This window comes from Nothobranchius furzeri, chromosome 4, assembly GCF_043380555.1.
Source record: "Nothobranchius furzeri strain GRZ-AD chromosome 4, NfurGRZ-RIMD1, whole genome shotgun sequence".
NCBI classification, from domain to species: domain Eukaryota; kingdom Metazoa; phylum Chordata; class Actinopteri; order Cyprinodontiformes; family Nothobranchiidae; genus Nothobranchius; species Nothobranchius furzeri.
In genome coordinates, this window is record NC_091744.1 from 68,542,102 (window position 1) to 68,567,576 (window position 25,475).

Consider the following 25,475-nt stretch of genomic DNA (forward strand, 5'->3'; position numbering starts at 1 on the left):
TGTATTTTTATGATGACATCACACAAAAAAGTGGTTTAAATGCTTTTACATGGAGAAATTGTGCATTAATGTTAACGTTTATGCAGGGGATAAATAATATATATCTTAGGTTTTGCAGCAAAATTGTTGTAACAGTCAAACCTTTGAAAAATGTACACATCAACTAACACAAATGGCATTTATTCAATACATAAAATTAAATTAACACAACAAGAGTTACATTTCTAATGCAGAAATTAAAAGTTATTACTGAATATTCAAAATATTTTAAATATGATGTGGTGGACAAGACTGTTTGGTGCATGGAAAACAGATTTAGATTGGTTTCATAACTTTCTAAACATTTCTAAATTAGTAAAATGCCTGTGACACCTGGGGTGCACACTGCAGGCACAGGTAAAAAGTTACAAAACAGCTCACAAATTAATCTTACTTTAAGCTTTTTGCCAGCAAACAAATTCAATAATTGTAGTTTTTTTTAATATGGAATCCATTTCTCAGATCGATACCCCATATCTAAAGAAAACAATGGAGTAAATGTACACAGCACTGAAATAGCATGTTTAGTCTGGCACTAAGACTGTCAATAGTAACCAGTAAGGAAAGCCGGTTTTGAAACACTTTTTCTTTTACAATACCTACATGCTCATTATCATCATGACTTGTGACACTGACAAAAAATGCTATTTGGCAATTTCTGCCATCAGATATCCTGAGCAGACTGTTTTCCCGCTTTAGTTCCATTCTGTAATGAAGATTCAAAATCTGGTGAAAGTTGGGTGCTGCTTTGTGGTAAAACATTGCTTGATCTCTAACACAGTGAACAAGGTTGCTCAATAGAATGTTTGTTTTTTCTAAAACGTTGCAGACTCTAAAATAACCTTGACCAGAAAGAACAACGCTGCCCGCTCTTCTTGCATGTTTACTTTACTGGGTTATTTCTCAACATGGTGCCAAAGGAATAAAGTGTTTTACCCAGGTTAGAAATCATGGTGTCATAATTAATTCAGACCCGAGCTTCAATAGTCACATTACACCAAATCAGCATTTTATTATCATCAAATAGCAAGACATGGTCTCATGCCCAGACAGAGAAAAACTCATTCACGGGTTCATCTCCAGCAGGCTGGACTATTGCAATGACCTTTTGACTGGTCTTCCTAAAAACGCTGTGAAGCAACTGCAGCTTGTTCAGAATGCTGCTGCTAGAGTCTTAACAAGAACCAAGAGAATCGAGCACATCACGCCTGTTCTTAAATATCTACACTGGATACCAGTAAACTACAGAATCAATTTCAAAGTGCTTCTACTAGTTTATAAATCACTCGATGACATGGGGCCAAAAGACATGTTGGATTTCCTTCCTGTATGTTCGCTCGGCAGGACTTTGAGTTCCTTAGGAAACAGTCAGCTGGTAGACCCCCGGGTCAGAACCTAACAGGGTGACACTGCTTTTAGCTACTGTGCTGCACACAGATGGAGTCAAAGGTTCCCCAACTCTAGAAACGTTTAAATCAAAATTGAAAAATTCCATGTATTGATCAGCCTTTGAATGACTGTTCTTATACTGCACCTTCTGCACTGTAACTGCTCACCCCTTAACTTTGTCTTTTTCTTTTAAAATTTTAAATCTAAATTGAAGTTGTGTGTATTTTAATTGCGCTCTCACATTTGATTTTAATAGTGTCGCTAATCTTGCTAATTGGACAGCACATTGAATTGCCTCTGCTTGAAATGTGCTATATAAATAAAGCTGCCTTGCCTTACTTATACTAGTATCATAGAATAAAATAGTTGAGTTACACCTGCTTGAGAAGTTTTCATCACAATGTCATGAATCAGAATTTGAACAATCTTCACCATCTGCTTCAGCATGGCTAGGACATTTCCTGCAAGCAGACACATTCACCAGTTTAAGCTTAGAAAAGTTCAAATCTGATTTTTTAATCAAAATAAAAATTATTTAGTAAAGTTATTTAGGCATACTAAACTTTTTTCACTGATAGCCTAGGCTATGTCATAATATGTTTATTCCATGCCTAAACCTGTGACTCTGTTGTTTAAATGGCAATCAAGGAAATGCTAAATAAAATATTATTTAGACACTGAAAGCTTCTACTCAGATTATTTAAAGTTTTTTTTACTTGTATTTATTCAAAATTAAGCTCTGTTTTTTATCTGTTCTGTACTGTAGTCTATTTATATATTAGAATAAGGATCAGCTTGTCTTGCAGATTTACTATCGTAGTTTTAATTTATTTTATGAAAACAAAGCACATAGAACATTAACACAATGATCAGTGTTTTCTACATAAACGTGCAATTGTGCAAGATTACACCGTACCCGATTAGCTCGCCGTGATCGTATGGTGGTTAGTACTCTGCGTTGTGGCCGCAGCAACCCCGGTTCGAATCCGGGTCACGGCAGAAATAAAGAAGTCGGTGGAATGTTTTTCTGTTTAATTCAAACACGTCAAAAAGTACGTTTTTTACGACATCTCTGCACATTTATCATAGATTAATACGCGCAGTGTTTTATTTGGGTTAATTAAGAGCATCTTTTGGGCTTTACAGCTGTACTGAATGCTACGAAGCCAACAAAACCAGCTCGTTTATAGAGAATAACACATTATGGAACGCTCTCAAATCACGCAATATTGTAATACTTGCAACGCACGCTGCTGATAAACAAGACTACCTTTTCAGATTAAGTAGCCTATTCACACCAGCTCACGTTTAATTAGACAACTCATCATCTTCACTAACAACTTGTGATTTGCATATTTAAATAACTCAAAATTAATAAGTGGTAATCAACTCCGGAGGCTTGACGGCGATTATTAATTAGACAATTGTTTTCGCCATAAATGCATTTTCGACAAGTGGCCTGCAGGTGGCAGTATAAACACATTTAATTTCTGCACAGGCGTTGAGAAACCCGGGGAGAGTTATTCCAGATCAATTTGGGGGGTTTAGGAGCATTGGAGGAGGCATTTCAAAGAGAGGGGTGTATTAAAAGCATACTGTGTCGCTCCTGAATGAATTAAAATACAAAATAATCATGATCTTGATTAATTAATTAATGACCGCTCAAAATCTAAACAACGGATTCTAGAGTGGATGGGTTTGATCTAATTTAGGGAAAATGAAGACAACTGCAATTGCGTCATAATTTAAAGTTTGAGATGGCTCCATGTAAATGGTAACCAATGATGATAAACTTGTTCGTGTAGTCGAAAGAAGAGTCAGGAGAAACTGCAGTTTTGGAAAAAGCAATGCTGGAAATAATCCTAAAACATAAACAACATCCCCGCGCTCCTGTTGGCTAACTTGGACGTCAGTTTTCCCTGGGACCCGCCCGCCAGCTCAAGTGGCAGCGCTGAATGGGGAGAGATAATCCTTTGCTCGACCAGAGACTTACAACATCGCCAGTAGCTGCCTTTGGATCTGGATCTGGATGCAGGCATCCTTGGATTCTGCGCTCAGCATCCCGGAGCCACGGCACAAGGAAACTTATCAGGGGGAACAGCGATGGTGCGAGCCTCGGCGGCTGAATCCGTGGCTGCTGGCCGCTTGGAGGACCGGGGAATGCTGTCACTGTGACATTCACTTGCGCGCTGGCGTTGAGTTTATTGTTCTGGTCCCGAGTAGACGCAGCGCAGCGGGTCTTTTGGGAAGATGTTGGGCCGATTCATGAGTGGCAGCGTCAGGAATCTTGAGCGGGAATACAACTGCACTGTCAGACTGCTGGATGATACGGAATATACGTGCACCATTCAGGTCAGTCACCTGTCGGACCGCAGCTGTTGGGTAGGTCTGTCTGAGCGGAGGATCTGTGCTTGAATGCCCCGCCGCTGGCTCAAACGCACCACATTAGCACAATGGGCAACACATCCCGAGGGCCACTGTCCTGCATCTTTCTCTGCTCATACTTGATTCAAATGAATGGACGATTAGCAGGCTTCTGCAGTATACTGTAATTGAACCATTTTAATCAAGTGTGTTGAGAGCATCATCTAAAATAGTAGCCTAGTCCACAAGGGTCGCTATCCTGCATGTTTAGATCTTTCCCTGCTCCTGCACCTGAATAAATGCTTATTTCCTCAGCATCTCAAAAGCTTGCTAATCATCACTTATTCTTTTAAATTGAATTGGACTCACTGATCTAAAATATGCAGGAGTTTTCTAGAATCAGAACAGACACTAAATGAGCGATGGACACCCCTGATTTCAAACACAGAGGATAGTGACTCTTAGGACTGAGTTGATGACTGGTCTTGTTCTTTCCCCCATTACTCTTGTGTGATCCGAGACATCAGCATGCCCAATTTGGCTGGCAGAGTGTCCAGACTTAAATAATCTACACCTTATTTTTTTCTTTCTTCTGAGTTGATTCTTGCTGGATCTGACTGGACAGCCTTGAAGCAGCAGCTATAATTTCATTGTGTTGTTAATCCAGTTCCCTATAAAACAAATTATTCTTAAATCGACACAGTGCAGCTCTAATAGGACTTATTTTTAAAAATGCAGCATTTACCCCCCACACCAAAAAAACAATTCTTAAATCGTAGAAGAGAATTGTGGATATTGTCATCCGAGCCACTTTGATACGAGACTTAAAACAAGCAAAGCCATTCGTGTTAAGATGTGTCGCTCAGCCCTTTTGTCTCACTTCCAACAGCATTGCTTTGATACGTGTGCAGTTTTGTGTTCATGCTGACTTGATTTAAAACAGGGGAGAGAACCTGTCACTTCAATAACAAGATAAAACATGTTCAAAACGTGGATTCAGCTGCAAGAAAACGAGGAAATCCTTGGAAATGTAGGTGACGAAGACACAGCATACAAACATCACACCTGTAACATGGTGCAAGGAAATGTTAATAAGGTAATATTCTTGTCACTTTGATGTTTGACGTCATCAACGGGTCACATTCCTATCGTTCATCCCAGTGACTATAGGCCTGAGTGTGAAACAGATACTGAAATAACCAGGGATGTGACTGTGTGCCCAGGTTGTAAACAGACCTGCGTTTCTGCTCAGAGCTGAGCAAGTGATGGAGCTGGGCCAGATGGACCGTGAAACCAGCAGGTGTGCTGTTTGCAGCAGAGTCGGGGTGGCTGACGTAACTGAGGGGAAGGAGGGGAGTGGAGAGTGAAAGGGGAGAATGCTCCCACTCAGCGGTGGCTGTCTGGCAGCCTGATTATCTTTCTTATCCAGCGAGGGAGCAGGATGATGCAGCTGACTAGCCCCATCGCTAATGTGTGTTCCACATTTATTTGTGTCCCTCCAGGCTTTATGGCCCGCCAAAAGGGGGGAAAACACTAAAGCTGACCCTCATAGCCTTACTTTGTTCATGTTTTAGTCTCTCTTTTCCTGCTTTCTTACCTGTCCTGCATGGTGCATTTTTATTTCCCCTTAGACCTTTTTCCAGCACACTTGAATCCTTTCTCTGAACTTTTTAATGGCTCCATATTGGCAGATTTGCCCCTGGCTCAGGTCAGCCTCCATCCACTTCCTGGTAGGTAAATTACTAACAAAGCCAAGGCTTTTACACTATAAGCAAGAATTGATGTCCATCTTTTAGGGCTCATGAGCTTAAGATCTTCATTGATGAATTATGGAGATGTCCACAGGGGCAAGGGAAGGAGAAGCGAGCACTTATCACTAATTTCCCAGCAGACGTAGTCCTCATCTCGGTGAATATTGCTTTTACCCTCAAGCTTTTTCTGCTTTTGTGTCCTTTTAATGCAGTTTTGTGCAACAATAACATCACCAAGACGACCAACTATGGCTCATTTAGCACAACTGACTTAATGACAAATTAATTTTCTCACTTGTAAGAATCATTGAGCACAGTGGGTGTGTTGAGTGTACACGCAACGCACATTTGTGATACTTGTAGTCCTGTTTTAAAAAAAGCAGAACCCAAACATTCTGCATTATTAAGGAGTTTCAGACATCTTAGTGCAGTCTGTTCATCCTGAGTTTACCTTTAGGTTGAGTTTCTCATTGAGAATGGGTTTTGACTGGACGTTAGTCATTCTCTCATCTCACAGCATGACTCGCAGTCTGAAAACAACCAATTTTTAGCATATTTTCTTTAAATTTTCAAGCAAATCTTTCATTCCACACAATAAGATAATCAGAATTGTACATCATCACGTATGTGTGTGTTAGGAGTTGCACCAGACCTCAATGTCTTTTCCCAGCAGTTTTCACCACAAGTTGCAGTGTCTTCCTGTCAGTTGCCAGAGCAGGAAATGATGCCGTGATGTGTGCTCTCATAGTGCCCTATTAAAAGATGGTGAGAATGGTTTCAGAAAATCTCAAAGGATTCTGTAATCTCTGCTGGTTTCTTGGCCAGATTAAGCATTTGAGAGATCCTCTGTGATATAAATGGCCTAAAGATTGTTGCAGGAGTTTGAATTTCACTTTTAGCCTTGAGCCTTCCTCAGTAGAAGAAACGCTGCTAGGATTGAGGTCTTCAAAGTAGTCCACCCTCCGATCCTCAACATCCCGAGTCGAGGTGAGCAGCAAGCTCGTGGTTGACCTTACCCACAGGACAGCTTTTACTGAGTAGCTTTAACGTGGCAGCTTGTAGTTTCCTGGCACTAGGGGGCAGCACACTCAATTCAGGGTAGTTTTACACCAGATCGCCATGACTGCCGCTAGTAAAAAAAAAAACAAAAAAAAAAACAACCCTCATGGTAAATGTTGTTACCCGTATATTATGTCGATGGTTGTTAGGAAACATGTGACCTCGGCGCGACTCCTCAGACATTGATCTCAGTTAATTCCAATCCATAGAGAGAATACAATGACGATGTAATTTTCTCACTCTGTAGTTTTCCTGATCCGCTCGGGTTCCTGCATCTCTTTTTCAATTCTGTTCTTTCAGATTTTGGAAAGAATTTTGTTATTAAATTCATGTTTCTTATTACCTAAATGTTTTCGAACGTGGTGACGTAACTTTCATAAGTTGCATATAAAGCTAATTATCTAGTGTGATGTCATCGACAGGCGCAGGACCACGAGCTGGCCAGAAGAAAACATGGAGTCTAATATGGTGTCCCCTAAAGATGCTAGACCTGCACCCTATCTACTTTAGACCCAATTTTATAGGTGTATGTTACATAGCCGCCAAAAATTTCCGAGACTGGACATCATTTAATTCATTTTCAACAACATTTAGGTGGATAATTTCCAGAGATTAAAGGTAAAATTACACATTGCCACTTGAATTTAAAACTCTTTTTAGTGTAGTTAAAAGACAGGACGGATGTTTCCTCTCCACCAGCTTAAAGTTTCATCTCAAATTTAAGAAGTTTCCATGTTGATGTGTCATCAGCAGATTTAAGAAGTTGGTTTGTGCTGAACTTCAGCTGTGTGATCATCAGTGAGAAGTAAAGGACTGAGCACACATCCTTGAGGAGTGCCGGTAAGGATTTCAGTCCGAGCAGAACAAAAACTGTAATGATTGTGTAGAGAAATATTAATAAAGATCATAATATATCAGACAGGTAAATCTGCAACGTATTGCTTTTGTTAGAATTTTAGCCATTTTTGTGTAAAGTTTCTACATTTTCTTGTCTTGTAGGTTAGTATAAATTAGCTTTCTTAGAGAAAAATAATAACTCATCATTTTGTAGCTTTGGCACTTAGATCACTTCTTCTTCAGTGGTAAAAGTTTAATAAGAAAGGGTTCACCAGTTTAGAGTCAGCTTCTATTTTTTGGCTATTTTTTGGCGTGTCAGTAAGAGCCATTTGTGCACAAGTTCTTCTAAAATCTGCTGACCTCTCATGAAGAGTCTGATGGGGGATGGGAGTCTGTGTATTGAGGGGTGCTTCACTTTGAAGCATGATGCCAGCGTCTCAGCTGTTGCTACGGTGACTCCACAGTTACTGTGGGAAATTGTGGGATCACTCAGTGGTCAGGATTATAAAACTCCTGACAAACACCAGTGCCCTGCTAAAGGCTTGGGAGGGCACCAGGAGCCGTCAGTCCACATCACTCAGACCAGTCTTTCTGTTGACTCAGTTCCTGTCCTCTGAGCTTTTTCCCAGAAATTCTGTATTGTTTTTTTTGTTTTATTTTTGATCACATGAGATAAAGCTTGGGACCTGTTTTTAAATTACAGCGGCACTTTTTATGTTTCAGTTTTAGGGTTTTCTTAGATTTTTGATCATGAAAGGATTTGGATTCTTTTGGTGACATTTGGTGACATGGCATTTACTTAGCCATTCTTAGAAAATATCAGTTTCTAATAACCTCAATTGTTTTTTGGGTCATCATAAATTCATGACGAACACCCTCCCTTTATCTACGTATGTTGCTCCAAACTCAAATTTATAGAAGAATATTAATAAATCATGAGCTGAAGAAATGATTTGAGGCTCACATGAAGATAATGGCAGCTGCAGTGGATGAGGTGTTGCTAAAATACAAAACCATTTTTGATATTTTAGACAAATGGTGTGACCATTATTGATAATAGGGAAAAACAGCATGACACATTTCCTCCGTTATTGACAAATGTAGAAATGGCACACAGTGACATCAGAGGTGTCAAAATAACAATAATAAGGCATTACTCTTCCAGCACAGTAGACCCTGCTCTAAATGGAGACTTATTTGCTAATTAATTAATAAAACCCAACTGGTTTATTAATATCATCTAGCCTAGTTGCCAAAGTAAAATCCTGCCAGACAACTTGGATGTATTGTCCTGCATTAGGATGAAAAAACACAAGCATGTGAAGTTTAGCATCAGTGCCTCAGCCTTCTTCAGCATACACCAAACAATACTCATTCTAACAGACTAAGGCATCAGTCCAAAATAGCATGTATTATATATTACTGCATTAGTACTTAACTTTGGCTTAAGCTTTACAAAAGAAACAATGAGTGGCTTAAATCTGGCTTCCAATAAATGACAATTAACCATTTCTGTGCTCTTTTTTTAAAGATCATTAAACATTATCTGGTGACCACAGATTTTCTGTTTCATCTCTTGTTAGTGACGTTCAGATTTTAAGAAAAGTAAAAACAAAAGCCAAAAAGAAAAAAATACAGGCTTCAAAATGTCTTTTGAATTGTGGGAGGAGGAAATCACAACAGAGGCAGGGCATGCAAATGTCTCTTTCTCAGAGCCACCTGTGCAACCAAATGCATCATTGTGTCACGTAGGCATGAATCAAAGTTTAAGTTGTTCAATATAACAGCTCTGAAACTGATCATACGTCTCTGTGCAGGTGTGTGAATTCGCTGAGCCTGTAGTGGCTAGCACTGTTGATACGCTTCATATGAATGATTAAAATGCGTGCTACGCCTGAATGTTTCATGAGAAGTAATCTCAGGAGAACGCCACTTGTGCTCGGCAGCATCTAAGCCCAACAGCCTGTAGAAGATGGCAATTAAGGATTCCTTCACTTTACATTTAGGCAGCATTTGAAACCCGAGAGCAGCGGGTCGCCCGTTGCTCTCTACCAGCCTGTACTTGTTGATAAAAAAAAGAGCTGTGGCATCATGTCAGGGCTGTTCCTGCCTTTGGATTTGGTTTTTAATCTTTACCTTTGTGTTTCTCCTGCTGTCTCTCACACAATTTTGAATCCAAGCTGAATATTTTATGCAAATTTACTCTGCCTGACCTGCGCTAGCTTACCGAGGTTCTTGAAAAAGCTTAGCAGGAGACAAGATGCCAAATAACTCCTGCTACGCAGTCATAGAAATGAGCTTACATGCACTTACAGAAGTTTCTTTCTTCTGTCATGAATATATATTTCTCAGTTTTGTTATAGCAGGATGTTTAAGCCCCCAAACGTGGCTTGTTTGGGTCTGTCTGACCAAATGTCCCTCACCTATTCCCCTGAGTCTTGTGTGTGTGTGTGTGTGCGCGCGCGCAAGCTGTTGCAGGAAGGCAGTCTGTCTGTGTCGGCAGCAGTCTGATGAGCCCTCTATTGTGCTGTCAGAGATGTGTTGTGGGACAAAGAGAAACAGAGTGGAGCCTGAGGTTATTAAGCTCCATCTAAAGGCCTGACTATTAAACACCCTACTAGCACTGTGTGTGTGTGTGTGTGTGTGTGTGTGTGTGTTGTGCCCAGTTTGCTAATCAGAAGAGTAGAAAAGACCAAAGCAGCATTGAGGTTAACCCCTGTGTATTGCACAATCTGCTTTAAAGGACCCAGCCTAGAGCTGTAATATTGCTAACAGATAGCTCAGCTTGCTGGCTGTATTTACATACATCAGCATTCTTGTAAATGATTAAGCGCGTTGCTTTGCAGCTCCTGGTTAAGACCTTGAAAGGGAGACCATTGGATTTCTTAGGGCAGGTAATTTAAAAGAGAGAATGAATCTGTCTGTTTTTAGCTTTGATCAGTTAGAAAGGGTGTTTGTGACCTCCAGTTCTGATGTGCAGGAGTAATCCCAAAACCTCAGATTAGAGCTGTGTTCCGACGCTGACCTAAAAAGTTTTAGAGCCCAAATCAGAATCAAACAGATTGTAATGTCTGTAATGTCTCGCTGAAAATGTTCTGTTGGAAATCATGTAACACACCAAATTTCAGATACTGGGTCAAGGTGCTGCAGCATGAACTAACCATAATATGAGCCAACCAGTACTAAAAAAGCCACAAACTAAAAAGAAACAGTGTTGGAACAAAAATATTATTATTTATAGGTCCACTAGCAACAAAGCCAGGTTATCAGCAGTGATGGGAATAATGCTGTTAAAAATAACAGCGTTACTAAAAAAAATTTTTTTTCAGTAACTAGAAATTTCATTAACTATCGTCTTCTTTTATCATAACGCAGTTTCCCTAAGTAATAAGTAAATGCGTGCGTTACTAACTCAGCAGCGCGATGTGTAGCAGCTGTCATCAGCTGATTGGGAGCTAAAGAGGCAGATGTTTTCATCCAAGTGCATCACGGCTCGTGAAGAACGAGGAAGACGTGATGAATATTCTACAGCTGCAGACCTGCAGATTCGCTGCTGCTGGTGTGAATCTGCAGCCGTGCCCTTCTTGGCGTAGCAGCAGGACGACCCGAAGGTCACCTGTTCACCGCTCAGACGTCACGATCTTCTACCCTCCTAGATCATCCAGCTGTAACCTGTTTCTGATTTTTTCTTTTGTCCCGCTGTAACACTGATGCATCAGTCTGAAACGTCATGGGCGCTCAGGTGTTATTAGAACTACCTGTGTGTCTTTACCACCCAGCTTCAGCTCTTCTGTGTTTGGGTCTGACCCAAGTTAGTAAATTTAAATCCTCCATCAGATTTGTGCCTCTTCTAGTGTCATTTTAAAGGATTTTTATTTATTTATTTAACCAGAACACCAGCAACAGAAATGCTACTAAAACAAGCAATTATGTGAAGCTGGAAAAATAATTAGAACACTGTGCAAAATTACATTTATTTCAGTAATTTAACTAGACTGAGAGACCATTTAAAGACTCTGGAACCTTTACAGGTGTTTCTATTTCCATTCATCCATTTCCTGAACCCGCTCATCCATGTAGGGTCGCAGGGGGCTGGTGCCTATCTCCAGCGGTCAAAGGCAACGTGTTTCTATCTTCAATTATACATTTTAGCTGATTGGGGTCTAATTAAATATCACAGTGACATTTTAATAGTGTAGATTAGTGTAATGCTCCTGTTTGTAGTTCCTCCTAAGTGCTTATTTATTTCAATTATTCAGTTTTATAAAAACATTTGGACATACATTTTATTATGTTCCAGTCATTAGTCATTTATATTTCAGTATTGCAGTAATTTATAGTAAATTGAGTAAGTTTAAGTAAGAGGCAAACCCATTTTTCTTGCATTCTCCAATGAAAAAATGTAACGAAATAGTAATTTTTCTTGGTTATTAGTTATTTTTATAATTTTGTAACCCGGTAAGTAAATGAGTTACTTTTTTTGACAAAATTATCAGTAACTATAACTAATTAACTATAACTAATTGGGGCAGCAGTAGCTCAGGACGTAGAGCGGGCTGCCTCATGATCGGAGGGTCATGGTTTTATTCCAGCTCCCGCCAGAGGTATTCTGCTGTTGTGTCCTTGGGCAAGACACTTCACCCAACTTTCCTGTGTTGGTGATGGTCAGAGGGGCCGACGGCGCCAAGCGGCAGTCTCCCCTCTGTTAGACCGCCCCAGGGCGGCTGTGGCCACAAAGTACCTTACCATCACTAGCAGTGTGTGAATGTGAGAGTGCATGAAAGCATCTTTGAGTGTCCTAAGCAAGCGCTATATAAGTACGATGTATTATTATTATTAATTACTTTTTAAAAGTAACGTTCCCAATACTGGTTATCAGTCAAATATTTTGTAGCTTCCTTCAGCTCTGTCAAATGCATGTAGGCTGTGCTGATGCTAGGTTCCCCACAAGAGGAGAGACGCGAGCACCATCCCAGACCCCACACCCACACAAACCACTGCAAATCCAGCAGTAACGAATGAGTGTGAATGCCCAACACCACCACCACTCCAGGTAGAAGTGACTGCTGCCATATGTGTTGCTGTGGTTGTGTGTGTTTCAATGCCACTTTATCACACAGTGAAATATTTCATGTTCTGATACTGAATCAATATGTAAAAGGAGTGTATTGATTTTTTTATACATGTGCTGTATTTCTTTTGCATGGAGTAATTCAAAATTTGACTGCTTGGCAACATGTTTTACCTCCATGAATCTGATAGAACAAGATCTCGCGATAACACTGGGAGTCTCTGTGGAACCATCTGGCCTGAGTTTTAGAAAGCACAAAATTGCCTTCCATTGCTATGCAGACGATACACAGATGTATCTCCCGCTAAAACAAAAAGATGGCTGCAGTATAAAATCTCTAGCGGTTTGTTTGGATGAGGTAAAATCTTGGATGGCTTTTAACTTTTTAAATTTTAATGAGAAAAAGACAGAGATAATTGCCTTTGGTACTGGTACCTCCAGCAGGCCCACTCCCATGGACTTGGGCCCCATGGCTCTGCACAGAAAACCAACAGTGACCAACTTGGGTTTTAAAATGGACAGTGATTTTAGGTTGGACAGTCAGATCAGTGCAGTTGTCAAATCCAGCTTCTTCCATTTGAGACAGTTGGCAAAGGTAAGGCATATTTTGACAAAAGAGGATTTTAAAACTGTAATCCATGCTTTTATTACAACTCGTCTGGATTACTGTAACTCTTTGTATTTTGGTATGAGTCAGTCCTCACTGTCTCGACTTCAGCTTGTGCAAAATGCTGCTGCTCAACTTTTAACTGGTACAGGAAGGAGTGAACACATCACTCCTGTTTTTTCGTCACTGCACTGGCTTCCTGTCCATTTTAGTGTTCATTTTAAACTTCTTTTATTTGTTTTTAAGTCTTTAAACTGTCTTGCCCCGCCCTACCTCTCTGAGCTATTGCACGTTCACTCCTCCTCTCGGTCGCTCAGGTCATCTGATCAGTTGCTCCTGGTCGTTCCAAGGACACAGCGTAAGCTCAGAGGGGATAGGGCCTTCGCTGTTGCTGCTCCCGGACTATGGAACTCTTTGCCGGCACATGTTAGAAAGGCTTCTTAACTGGAACCTTTTAAATCATCTTTAAAGACCCACTTTTTTAGCTTGGCTTTTAACACCATATAAAGTTTGGTTTTCTATTTGATTTTAGAGTTTTTGTCTTAGTGTGATTTTAATTTATACTGTATTCTATGTTATTCTGTTTTATGCTTTTATGTTTTAATGTTCAGCACTTTGGTCAGCGAGGGCTGTTTTCAAAGTGCTTTATAAATAAAGTTGGCTTGGCTTACAATTTAGTTCAGTCTTTGAAAATGCAAATATCATCTGGCCTTTTGGCTTTTTAGTATCATAATATCATATTGTCTCTTTATTGTATCACCAGTCTTGCAAATGCATGCTCAAAATCAAGAGTTATACTCACACACACACACACACACACACACACACACACACACACACACACACACACACACACACACACACACACACACACACACACACACACACACACACACACACACACACACACTCTCTCTCTCTCTCTCTCTCTCTCTATACGGTTGACATGTTTTGCTAGTGCCTGCTTTTGCTTTATGTGTAGTGTCAGCAAAACATCTCATGTACCACTGGGCAAGCTTTCCAAAATCAACGTTTTGATGTTAATAAAGAATTAGCAAAAATTCTACATTTCATTATTTTAATTATAGTTCTGTGGGATAACCAGGAATCACCAAAAATGGGAAAGAGCAGGTTTCTAGAGATTGGTACATCTTTAGGTGGCATGAGAAGCCCTTGGTGACATGCGTTTCTTAAAGGGGCACCAACAACTTATTTTTTTCGTAATCTATACTTTAAAGAACTTTTAAATACATCCCTTTGTGAGTTTACCGACTGCGCTGTTAATGGACTTGTAGTGTAAGTTCCACTCTTTCAGGCAACAGTGAGATTTTATTTTTGTCCCTCCCTCTCTGCTCACCCGGCTCTCTTTGGGCCTGGGGGCTCTTGGCTGTTTGAGAGAATCCAGCCTTTGTCTTGCTCTGAACTTCAAGGATCTGTGCTTCTGCAGACTAATGAGGATGCACAGGAACAGATCTGGTGGAATCAAACATAAATTCCAAAAAATACTCTCAGCATAAATTTACTTTTTAGCCAAATTTCTAAGTTTTGGTTTTCCGCATAAGGTTGTTATATATTTCGTGCACTCACATTTCAAATAGAATGCTATTCAGACCAACATATTCTTTGTTGTTTAATCCTTCACCAACTCCTTTGGCACAAAAGTTGCTTTGTTATGGAAATAAATACTAGTGTCAACATGCCAGGTGCTGAACTAAAATCTGATGTGGTTGGACATCCGTGACCATCTTCTGTTAGCTGCTAACAAAAGTATTATGAAAAAGATGCAAAGTGTTTTTTCTCAGATTTAATGTGACATAAAGGAAATTGTTCTGTCTTTATTTGATTGAAAAAAAAAAACATTTCATGTCTTCTGCCCATGTCCATGTTGTCCAGATCTGCTCCACACGCCACTTCTTTGCCTGTTTTTGTCTCATCATAGTTGCAGCTTGCTCCACACCATCTCTCTGCAGGATTTATTTGAGTTAATTATCACCAATCCTCACTTGCTTTTTGGATCTCTCCTTGTCCTCGCCTCATTGTTTCATGTCTTATTTGCCACCTGAGTAAACATTGCATGCACTGTTGATTTTTGCATCTAGGATATTTTAGGAAGCCCAAGGTGCTCACGAAATTGTTTGCAGCCATTGTTTACAGAAAAATATGGGGGTTTATCCTTCAAAATAGCAAAGAAGGAATAATTTGACTGAAATGGTGACTTTCTGTTGACCAAAGAGTGTCACATAAAACATCAGTTTCAGTAAAAAGAGGGGAATCAGATCCTTCAGGCTTTTTGTTACATGTACAAAGTAACTCTTTGATGACTGCATACTTTTTACTTCTGATATAGTCAGATTAAAATTGTGTTCTTAAATGTTTCTGTTCACAATTATTCCTCAGGCAATTTTAAGCAGGCTTTGTATGCTCAGACTGAAAACCAGACCATCCAAACAGTTTGTGTTGGTAGTAAAACATCACACTCTATCATGCTGAGCACAGGGGTTCATCCAGGGCCGTTTCTAGCTTTGTGGGGGCCCTATGCAAGCTAATGTTCTGGGCCCCCCTATTTAGACAAACTGCAATTGATGATCTATAAACACACCATGAATTGTCACAAATTGCAAGTAAAACATGGTACAGTATTAAAATTAAACACTCACTCAAGAAAGATAACTAACTAATACAAACCAGAAAGCAGTCAGAGTGCAGACCTCCACCCTGGGAGGGGTGTTCACATCACACACGCCACAATAAAGGGGCTAAGTGCATGCGAACAAGTACGACAACAACTGATTAAAGATTCCTGTATCAAGACAGTGGTCAAGATCACAATCTTTCTGATGGTCTGAGATTTAATTATTTTAAGTACAACTCTGGTTTTACTGGACTATTCACATTTAAAGCATTTGTGTAGTTTATAATTGGGATTTTAAACCAAAACAGTATGTTATAACTGTAATAAAAAAGCATTTGATTTTTCTTCAGAAATTTCTGAATAGAAAATGGAAATGTACATGAACAACAAATCTGAAATAGCAGAAATCAAGCATAACATGTATTTCAACATTGTATTGATTTATTTATATGTACAACTTTCAGTGTCTGAGTTTCCATAGATATTGTCTGTCTATGTTCATGTGTTTTTAGCTGTTGTGGTTTTCTGCGGAGTGGTTCTTGTCCTGTTGCATACTAAACTATTTCTTGCACTCTTTGCACATCCAGGGATTTTATTGTTTTTATTTTTTGCACAGAGTGTACCTGTTTCACCCCTGACTTGCCCTCTGTGCTTTGTCCATTCCTTCTCCACTGGTCCAGGGGACAGGGATGTAACCTTGAGCGGAGGTCACTTGAGGGTTTTCATCCTGTGCACACTAGGGGTTGCATGACTTAATTTTTTTTAAAGTCGACAGTCAAGTAATGAAAGTCGAGTCGACTTCGACTAGTCGTTGATGACGTCATACACCTGAAGCCGGGGGGGGGGGGGGGGGGGGGGGGGGTTGGTAGGTTCGCTGGAGTTTTTGACAATTAAAATTGCGCCCACATATTCTAACATCTCTTTTAACAACGGTAGTTTCTGCATCTTACTTCAGTCTTCGCCCCCCTCCCCCTGCGCAGCAGCAAACTGATGCGCCTGCAGCCTCTCGGAGTTCCTCCTGCTCTAAACATTAAAATAATTATTTCATTTTCTGTTCCTCACTTCTGATTACCTTCAATGGTGTTTGTTTGTTGCAACCACCAGGTACAAAAACAAACTTGTTTTTATTTGACTATTTGTCTGTCCTGTTTGTTTATTATCTTCCTGCATCTCCTCTCAGTCCTAAAGAGAAACTGCTACCTGGGTTCATATATATTCACCTTATGAGTTACCTTTGAACTGCAGTTCTTAAAGATCTACCGACCGCAAAAACAGCGGAGTGGTACTGCTCGCCGGCCGACTACAACGGGACCGTTTTTGCTGCGGAGTTCGTGCCGGAGCGGAGTGGAGATAGTGGAATCTTGGGGGTGCATCACCAGAGGACAACAGGTGATGTGCCTCGCTCCGCAGCAGCGAAATGCATCAGGCACAAATAACAGACAGAAAACATGAAAGGAAATGAGCTGACATGAACGATCGCGTGTTTAATTTGTTTTTGAGGTGGTGACACCTGATTTGGCGGTGCTCAGGACGCAGATGTCTGGAGCAGCGCATCAACGATCAGAGCTTTGCATGCGCAAACTGGTTAAGATTAGGATGGGGGTGAGGGGAAGGTAAAATTGCAAGACGGAAAAGGTCACAGTTTGGTTAAATGTCCGTTTTACCGCCGGTGTCAGTACCGACGCTCTGGCACAGAGCATCGCCTCCGCCTCCCGACGCGCAGGGGCTCATCACCTGCTGGAGGACTGCATCTTGTCAGTCATTATCACGTGACAGCGACTAGTCAATGACAGGCATAAAAAGTCACTACAGAGCCGTGAAGTCGACTAGTCGACTAGTTCATACAACCCTTAGTGCACACTGCTGGGTTGACGATACCTGGGTCTGACTCTGTTGTCCAGGAGTCCAGAAGATGTGGAGCATCTCCAGCAGCATCCTGTCTCTGACATTGCCTATTGCTGGTGATGGTGGATGGCTCTTCATCAGAAGAATCTCTAAAATTATAAATACGTCAGATTTTATTAAACATACTCAAGCAGTAAATACTAGAAAAAGAAAACTATGAAAGAAATCCAAAATACCGAACTAAAGCTAGAAATGTACTTGAACTGTAGATAAACTTGCTGCAGCTGTGGTGGCAAATCATCTTCATCCACACCTGAATCCTCACGACAGATGTACATGGACCTTTTGGTTTCCTGGAAGTAGCGGTAATAGTATAGTAGTAGTATTGTCAGTCATCAGGGATGTGTGCTCAGTCCTTTGCTCTTCACTCCGCTGACATATGATTGTGCTTCTGAATTTGGTACACAATTTCCTAATACTGGAGCATCCTCTGCTGTACAGTGATGACAATAAACTTAGTGGGCATGCATTAAGCAGAGAAAACATCTAAGGAGATTGCAGGAACTACTAAAACTGGGTTATGAACTGTCCAACACTTTATTATAAACTGGTCTGATGAGTCCAGATGGACCCTGTACCAGAGTGATGGGTGCAACAGGGTAAGAGAAGAGGCAGATTAAGCAATGCATCCATGATGCCTAGTGTCTACAATATAAGCATGTGGGGGCAGTGCTATGATCTGGGGTTGCTGCAGTTGGTCAGGCCTAGGATGTGCTTCAAGAATGAGGTCAGCTGACTACCTGAATATTCCGAATGACCAGGTTATTCCATCAATAGATTTTGTCTTTCCTGATGACACGGACATTATCCAAGATGACAATGCCAGGTTTCATCGGACTCTAATAGTGAAAGAGTGGTTCAGGGAGCATGAGGCATAACTTTCACACATGGATTGGCCACTGCAGAGTCCAGACCTAAACCCCAATGAGAATCTTTGGGATGTGCTGGAGAAGGCTTTGTGCAATGGTCAGACTCTATCCTCATCAATGCAAGATCTTGGTGAAATATGAATGCAAAACTGGATGGAAATACATTTTGCAACGTTGCAGGAGCTTATTGAAACAATGCCAAAGGGAGTGTGTGCTGTAATCAAAGCTAAAGGCGGTCCACCCAAAAAACAAAAAAAAAAAAAAAAAAAAAAAAAAAAGAGTGTGTGACTTTTTTAATTTGGTGGTGACATTTGTTTTTGGCCAGGCAGTATATTAATAGCTTTAAGATGAGACAGTTGTTTGTTTTTGGTGTTTAGAACAAAAAAACCCTTTTTGTAAAATTAAGTTGACTCTGCGTAACTTTCCTCCCGAGAAAGAATGTATTCAATGGCCAGTCGGATAAGGGTTATTTTACTAGATTCATCATTTATGTGTGTGTGTGTGTGTGTGTGCGTGAACGTGCACGTGCGTGCGTGCGTGCGTATGTGTGAGTGTATTAAATGTGCCAATATTACATCTAAGCTTGAAAGAAAAAGCCTGAGCAGCCCCCCTGCTCCACGTGCGTCTGGGCTGGCAGATTACACTGACAGCTCTTCACTCATTCAATCGGTCTCCTTTTCCTTTTGTGTGCGCGTCAGCACAACAGCAGTCACAAGAGATGCATGTCTCTGCAGAGGAGATGGATGAACACACAGGAGACAAAGGCTGGACACACAAACACACAACAAGCCAGCAGAAACAAAGGGAGCTGTCCGCTGCAGGTCCCAGCTTAATTTGGTGAATGGATTTAGATTAAAGGCAGTGTGCACCGTCTGGTTTCTAATGATATTTTTTATAAAAATTAATAAATCATGAGAAAAAAAATACTTGCTCCCCAACACAGCACCTTTGGAAGAAAGAAATGTTTTATCTCTTTTCTGCTGATGGAACATAATATTTTTTTTCTGATGCAGCAGATTTCCTTTTTAGTTGTTGTCAGATTGCTTTTATTATTGGATGTGCTATTACAAATATGTTATCTTGAATTTTGCTGTCAACGTTATGTCTTTAAATCTTTTAAAACCTAACATTTAGTTAACCTTTGCAGTTGTAGATTTTTACATCTTAACATAAGAGTATAAAATTTTTTTCACGTTCTTCTAATATTTTTCTTATTTTCAAAACATTGCACTCCATCATACTTAGGGGTTCCTCAGGGATGGGTGCTCAGTACTTTGCTCTTCCCTCTGCTGACACGACCGTGCTTCTAAATTCGGTAAAAACCTTTTAAATATTGGAAAATCCTCTGCTAGCATTGAGGACTTTGAAAATAAACTTGTTTGTGGGAGCTCTCAGGTGGACGGGTAGGGCATTCCATAGCCTCGGAGCAGCTATGCTGTGGAGCTGAGTTATGGGGATTTGGCTTGTATTCGTTGTTGCAGATTGGCGATTTTATTGGCAATATTTCAAAAATGTGTCATTTTTTAATTAATTTTGGAAATTAATTGATAATTATATGATATATTTCAAGTAATAAAGATTCTATTTTATTAATACAACTTTTTTCTAAAAAGAACACATTCAATCAAAATCTCATCCCCTTACAGCTAGTAGAAATATACCAAACTTTCACACTAGAAAGTGAGATTTTCATTTCATTTAATTAATCTCTGATTAACTGTAGAACCTGAAGATCAACCAGAACAGCCACTGCCTGTCAGAGCATGAAATCTCTATGTCCTCATCTCTGTTACTACTGCAGCTAATAATTAAGGAAAAACATTCTCATTATTTCTGGTTCATTAGGTTACATGTCAGGATGTATTAGGCCACAAGCCAGCAAGGAGTTGTGTAATTTGGGTCTCATCTCTGCTCTCCTGAAGCTTCTCTCTAACCTCCTCTTTTTGTTTTCCATGCACTCCTTCTAACTCAGTAACAAGCATCTTTTTATTTCGTTGTGCAAAATTCAGCTTTGGTAATGCTTCCAGTTATCATGAGACATTTCTCCCAGATCTAGCACGGGGAATAATATTAGGAACAGTGCTAGTGCTAAAATAATTAAATAAATAAATAAATAAATAAATAAAAACAAGCTGCTGTCTTAAAGAAAATGGGTTTTTAGGGCAAGTAGAGACACGAGTGCAGGATTTAACAGTTGTGCATATGACTCTCACTGTGCATGCTTCTCAGAGCCGGTTTATTTTTCTTTTAATGCTCCATATAGGCTATAAAATCTGATATTTTTATTAGCTTGAACTTATTTCATTTCTAACGAAAGCCCAAATGAAAACGTCTTGGTGACTGTTTTGTTTGCCAGACTAATATTGTCCTTCTCTCCTCTGTTCTACAACATTTATCCAGAATTTACACCAACATCCACAGAGTTCCTTTCTTGATGCACATTTAGAGTTTTCCAAACAAATCAGAACATTTTGTGCAGAAAAGGTTTGTAGACCCTTTCCTCAACCTGTTTGTCTTCTATATGGAGTTTTTTTGTCATACGCGTTGGTAAATTTCTTGTTTAGCTTGTTTAACAAAGGATACAATATAGCTAAGCATTCTTGGTGGCCACTTTGCCTTTGTTTAGGCTCAACACACAGACAGAGGTGTGCCATATGGTGGTAGAATTACAATCAGGAGGGGATTAGTCCACCAGTGATGCTTTGTTGTCTACAAATAAGCACCTCATGATTTTTATCTTGAGAGGCGCTATAGAAATGATATTTTCTTCTTCTTTTCTTCTTCTAAATGGTTTGCATGGAGCTCTTTGCCTCAAGGGTGGGAAACAGGTGCATCTGATGGTAATAAAGGGCCGTTTGCTCTGCTGCTCAGCGGGCCCTTCTTGCAATTCTTTTAGGAGAGAGTGATTGCTTGCCCTGGGCCACTCTGATGGAAAAGCACCCTTTGTTACACTTTACTGTATGGCATTGTTACGGTTGCCAGTCTGGCCAGGGAAGAGCAGGAGCCAGGATCACCCAACTCTGGTGAATCAGGCCCTGTCCACACGTAGCCGGGGATCTGCTAAAACGTAGATATTTTTCTACGTTTTGGCCTGTCATCCACACGAAAATGGAGTTTTTTCACACGAAAACGGATCTTTTTAAAAAGTCAAGCCAAAGTGAAGATCTGCGTTGTCTCCGTTTTGGGTGTCTGCGTGTGGATGGACAAAACCGGAGTTTTAAGGTCCGCAACGTCACTTTCTGCGACAAAAAATGCTGACATCACGTGTGCGACCTGTGTTTACACTAGCCGACAGCATGGATGCCCTCAGAGCTGCGCTCGCTTTATCAATTGTCCAAGCGCTTTTTGCTTGTTTGTTTTTGCAAGTGGAATTACTGCTGCTTGCGGAAGACCACAGACATAGGACGAGGTTAAGAACGGGGGAAGTACTGCCGCCTACAGGTCTGGCATGTCCTTAACAACGTATTTATCCGGGTACGTGTGGACAGAGTTTTTTTTTAAAACAAGGTAGTGAGGATGCAAGTTTTTGGAGGGGCGGATATTCGTTTTAAAAAAAAAACCCGGCTACGTGTGGACTAGGCCTCAGCCTGACACCGCCCCTCATCCTCCTCTCTCCCAGGCTGCTGAAGAGCACAGCTGAGCTACATCTGGTTGATTGTCAACACCTGCATAAAAAGGCTGTACCTTCAGCAGTCTGAGAGGCAGCAGTGCAGGGGTTCTGCTGTCCTCCAGGTTTTGTTTAGTTTCAACCCCTTTTCGTTTGGATTTGTTTGAGTTTAAAACTTTGGTAGTTTTTTTTTAACTCTTAGTGAGAAGTTGTGGATGATCCAGTGGGGTCCTTTGATGTTTGTGTTCGGTTTTAAGGTTAACTTTGTTTGTGCAAATTTTACCGACTTTGGTTTTAGACACCTTCGTGTGGTAAAGCTTTTAAAATAAGCTTTTACCAGGTGTTTTAATCAGTAAATTGTTTGGGACTTATCAACTTTGGGATTTTAAAACACCTTCTGCTCGGTTAAACTTTTAATATAAGTTTTAACCAGGTGTTTTATAGTTGATAATTTGGCTGTGTAATGTTAACCTTTTTAGAGAGATCTGTTTGCTTGTGTTTTTAATACCTCTTTGTTACAAATAAACCCATTTTAAACTCCTCCGCCAGTTCTTATGTTACCCCCATCCTTCACATTTTTACAACACCTGTCGGGGACGTAACAGCATATATTTAGAAGATGGGCTTAATTTCTCTATTTACTTAGTTTCTGTTTTAAAATGATAAAAAGCTCTGAATCTTTTGTGAAACACTTTGATTAGTTTGAGTTAATTTCAAATTTGAATTTAAAGACATAGCATTTCTTGATGGAATGCATATTCCTGTTAGCACGTATGCCAGAGATCTAAGATCATCTTATGATGAAAGTTGATGGAGTTTCGTTGGACTGTTTTTGGTGATTTATGAGATATTTCACAAACACGCAGGCAAAAACATTATCATCGGCCTTTCACCTTTTTATGAAAAGAGGAAAACAGGCACTACATTAGCACAATACTTATCCTAATCCTGAAGCAATTAAATGTGAGCCAGCCTAATCAATACAGAGACCAAAAGGTGGAGTTGATGGAAAGGATGATGGTCTGGATTGTGGTGAGTGTGGTTATTTTTAGCAACATTCATTCCTCCTTGCAGGTGCAGGGTGGAAACTCCACAGAGGAGATGGTACAGGCGCTCCTGCATGAGGCCTCAAGATAATTAATCATGAGATTGTCTGTGATCATCAGCATCTGAAGATGTTCTCCAAAGTTGCTATTTCTCTATTGCTTTCAGTTTGCTTTGGATTTATTGTCTTTATAGCGGGAGCATCACCACATTTGTAAAAACATTTTTTTTTCTCAGTTCTCAGGTAGCAGGCACATTCGTTCATGTTAAAGCCACGATTGCCACATATCGATGACTGCTATGTGCAACATAAATCATCAGGAATCTCAAGATTTTATTTAATTATTTGGAGAAATGTGCTGTGAATACCCCAAAAGTTGAGTTTTTAAGTTTTCAGCTGAATAAAATAATTACAATATCTCTAAATATTGGAGAATTTAATAAAAATAAGTACAAAAAAACGCAATAACTTGATCACACATTTCTTATATTTGGAGTTTACGTTATGATTGGGTTACAGTGTAAGAATGGATGCAAATTTGTATTTCTATGAGGTTTTGAAGTCAGAAATATTTGTACAAATAAATAGTTTATGTAAATAATTAGTGGACAAATCCTTGCTCCTATTTAATAGAATAGATTAGAATAGCCTTTATTGTCGTTGTACAAGGTACAGCGAAATTGGAGTGCCACTCCCTTTGGTGCAAATTGTAAAAGAATACAGGAAAAATCATACCCAATAAAATAAATGTAAAATCAACATGAATAAAACCGATAATTTAGATTCTCTGTGTGGTCAGCTGTTGATCTTCTCTTTGTGTTCAGTAGAGTTACTCCACTGTCTTCGGTAACTGATGCTCTGACGGCTGCATCCGTGGGGTCCTATTGAAAGGCTTTTCATACAGTTGGCGTTAACGGGCCTCTATAATTTATGAGGCTAGATAACTGGGGAGGGGCAGCAGAGCTGTACAGAAAACCCCTCAGGAATACCCCTTTTGGCTTGTAGGAGTAAACTCAAGTAATCATCTGGTGTAGTGGCAGGAAACTCACGAGATTGCTTTGGCCTGTAGGACGTGTGTTTTGTTACTGCTTCATGTATCGTTTTGACTATAATATAAAAAATATTGTATCAGTCATGACTGTGAAAGGACAAATTGTAGTTTTTGAGTTTTATCCAAGTCTCTGTTCTTGGTGCTGAATGGTGCAGTAATCACCTGCCAGCTGTCAGGAACTGCTTACCCAGACTTTATAGTTAATACTTCACGGCCAACTTCATCTATTTATCACCCAGATTGTTTGTTTGAATCAATCACAGCACAAAGATCGGATGATGTCTCATCCTGATGTCTGCTAGTGTTGTGTTGGAGCACAGTTGACGAAAGCCTGTTTGATTTAAGCCTGCGGACTTCAGACAGGCTGTTCTGAAACCTGTTTAAGCTGCTTGGCAGAGCTGCTCTGTGCCATCCACCTGATCTCCTCCTGACTGCTGCTGGCAGTGGTGGTACACCCGAATCTGCTGCAGAGATCAAAGTGTAGATGTGTTCTGCTGTCAAAATCTCCCCCCAGCCTGCTGGTCCTTTTGTTTCTAAAAGATTCATGTTTCAGGAAAATTAAAGAAAAAATAATCTGCATGAGAGGTAAGGGGATCTTTATCTTTGTTAAAGACAAATATGTTTTTTTTTCTGAATTACTTTACTCATGAATAGAAATTCAATTGTTGGCTGTATAAAGTTAGATAGCAAATGCTTTCTGTCTGAGCATGCTTTCATATTAACTATACTAAAATAAAGCAGAATATAAATAATTGAACCATTTTCCAGCTTCTCAGAGTCAAAAAACAAAGTCAAATTTTTGCATTTACAAAAGCATCACCAAAAGCTGTAGCTGATCCACTCTTTCTTTAAACATTATTATGTATGCTTGTTCTTTTTCTTTAACCTGAACTAATGACTCTCTTTAACTTTTGTCTAACAATCCAACACAGTTTCATCACTTTTTATATCTTGGTGCATTTAGAGGAAGAAGAAGCTGACCAAGAGTAGAGGAAATTTTAAAACCTGGCAAGTTTATAAACTCAGGGTGGGAGACCATCTGCTCTGAGCAGTTGGGGTGAGAAATGGAGACTTATGCAGATCTTTGTTAATTCCTTGGCTCTTCTGCTGCAGAAAACTTGTCACTGATAGCAGTCATACAATCAGGCAAAAACTGATTTCCGTTCACTCTGACTGTTAAAAGGCCATTCATAGTGCCTCTCCCTCCTACTGTGTTCATAATTCACGCATTATCTCTGTGTGGCCCTGA

The 25,475-nt window shown here is 40.0% G+C and overlaps 1 protein-coding gene across 1 annotated transcript in view; it reads left to right on the forward strand.

Moving 5' to 3' along the window:
* Positions 1-3,108: 3,108 nt before the first annotated feature.
* The window catches only part of LOC107388792 (FERM domain-containing protein 5), an 86,471-nt gene continuing 64,104 nt past the window's right edge, over positions 3,109-25,475 (forward strand). The window contains exon 1 of the mRNA XM_015964496.3: positions 3,109-3,780. Coding sequence (XP_015819982.1) covers positions 3,679-3,780 — 102 coding nt within the window. The 5' untranslated portion in view covers positions 3,109-3,678. The remainder of the gene's footprint in view (positions 3,781-25,475) is intronic.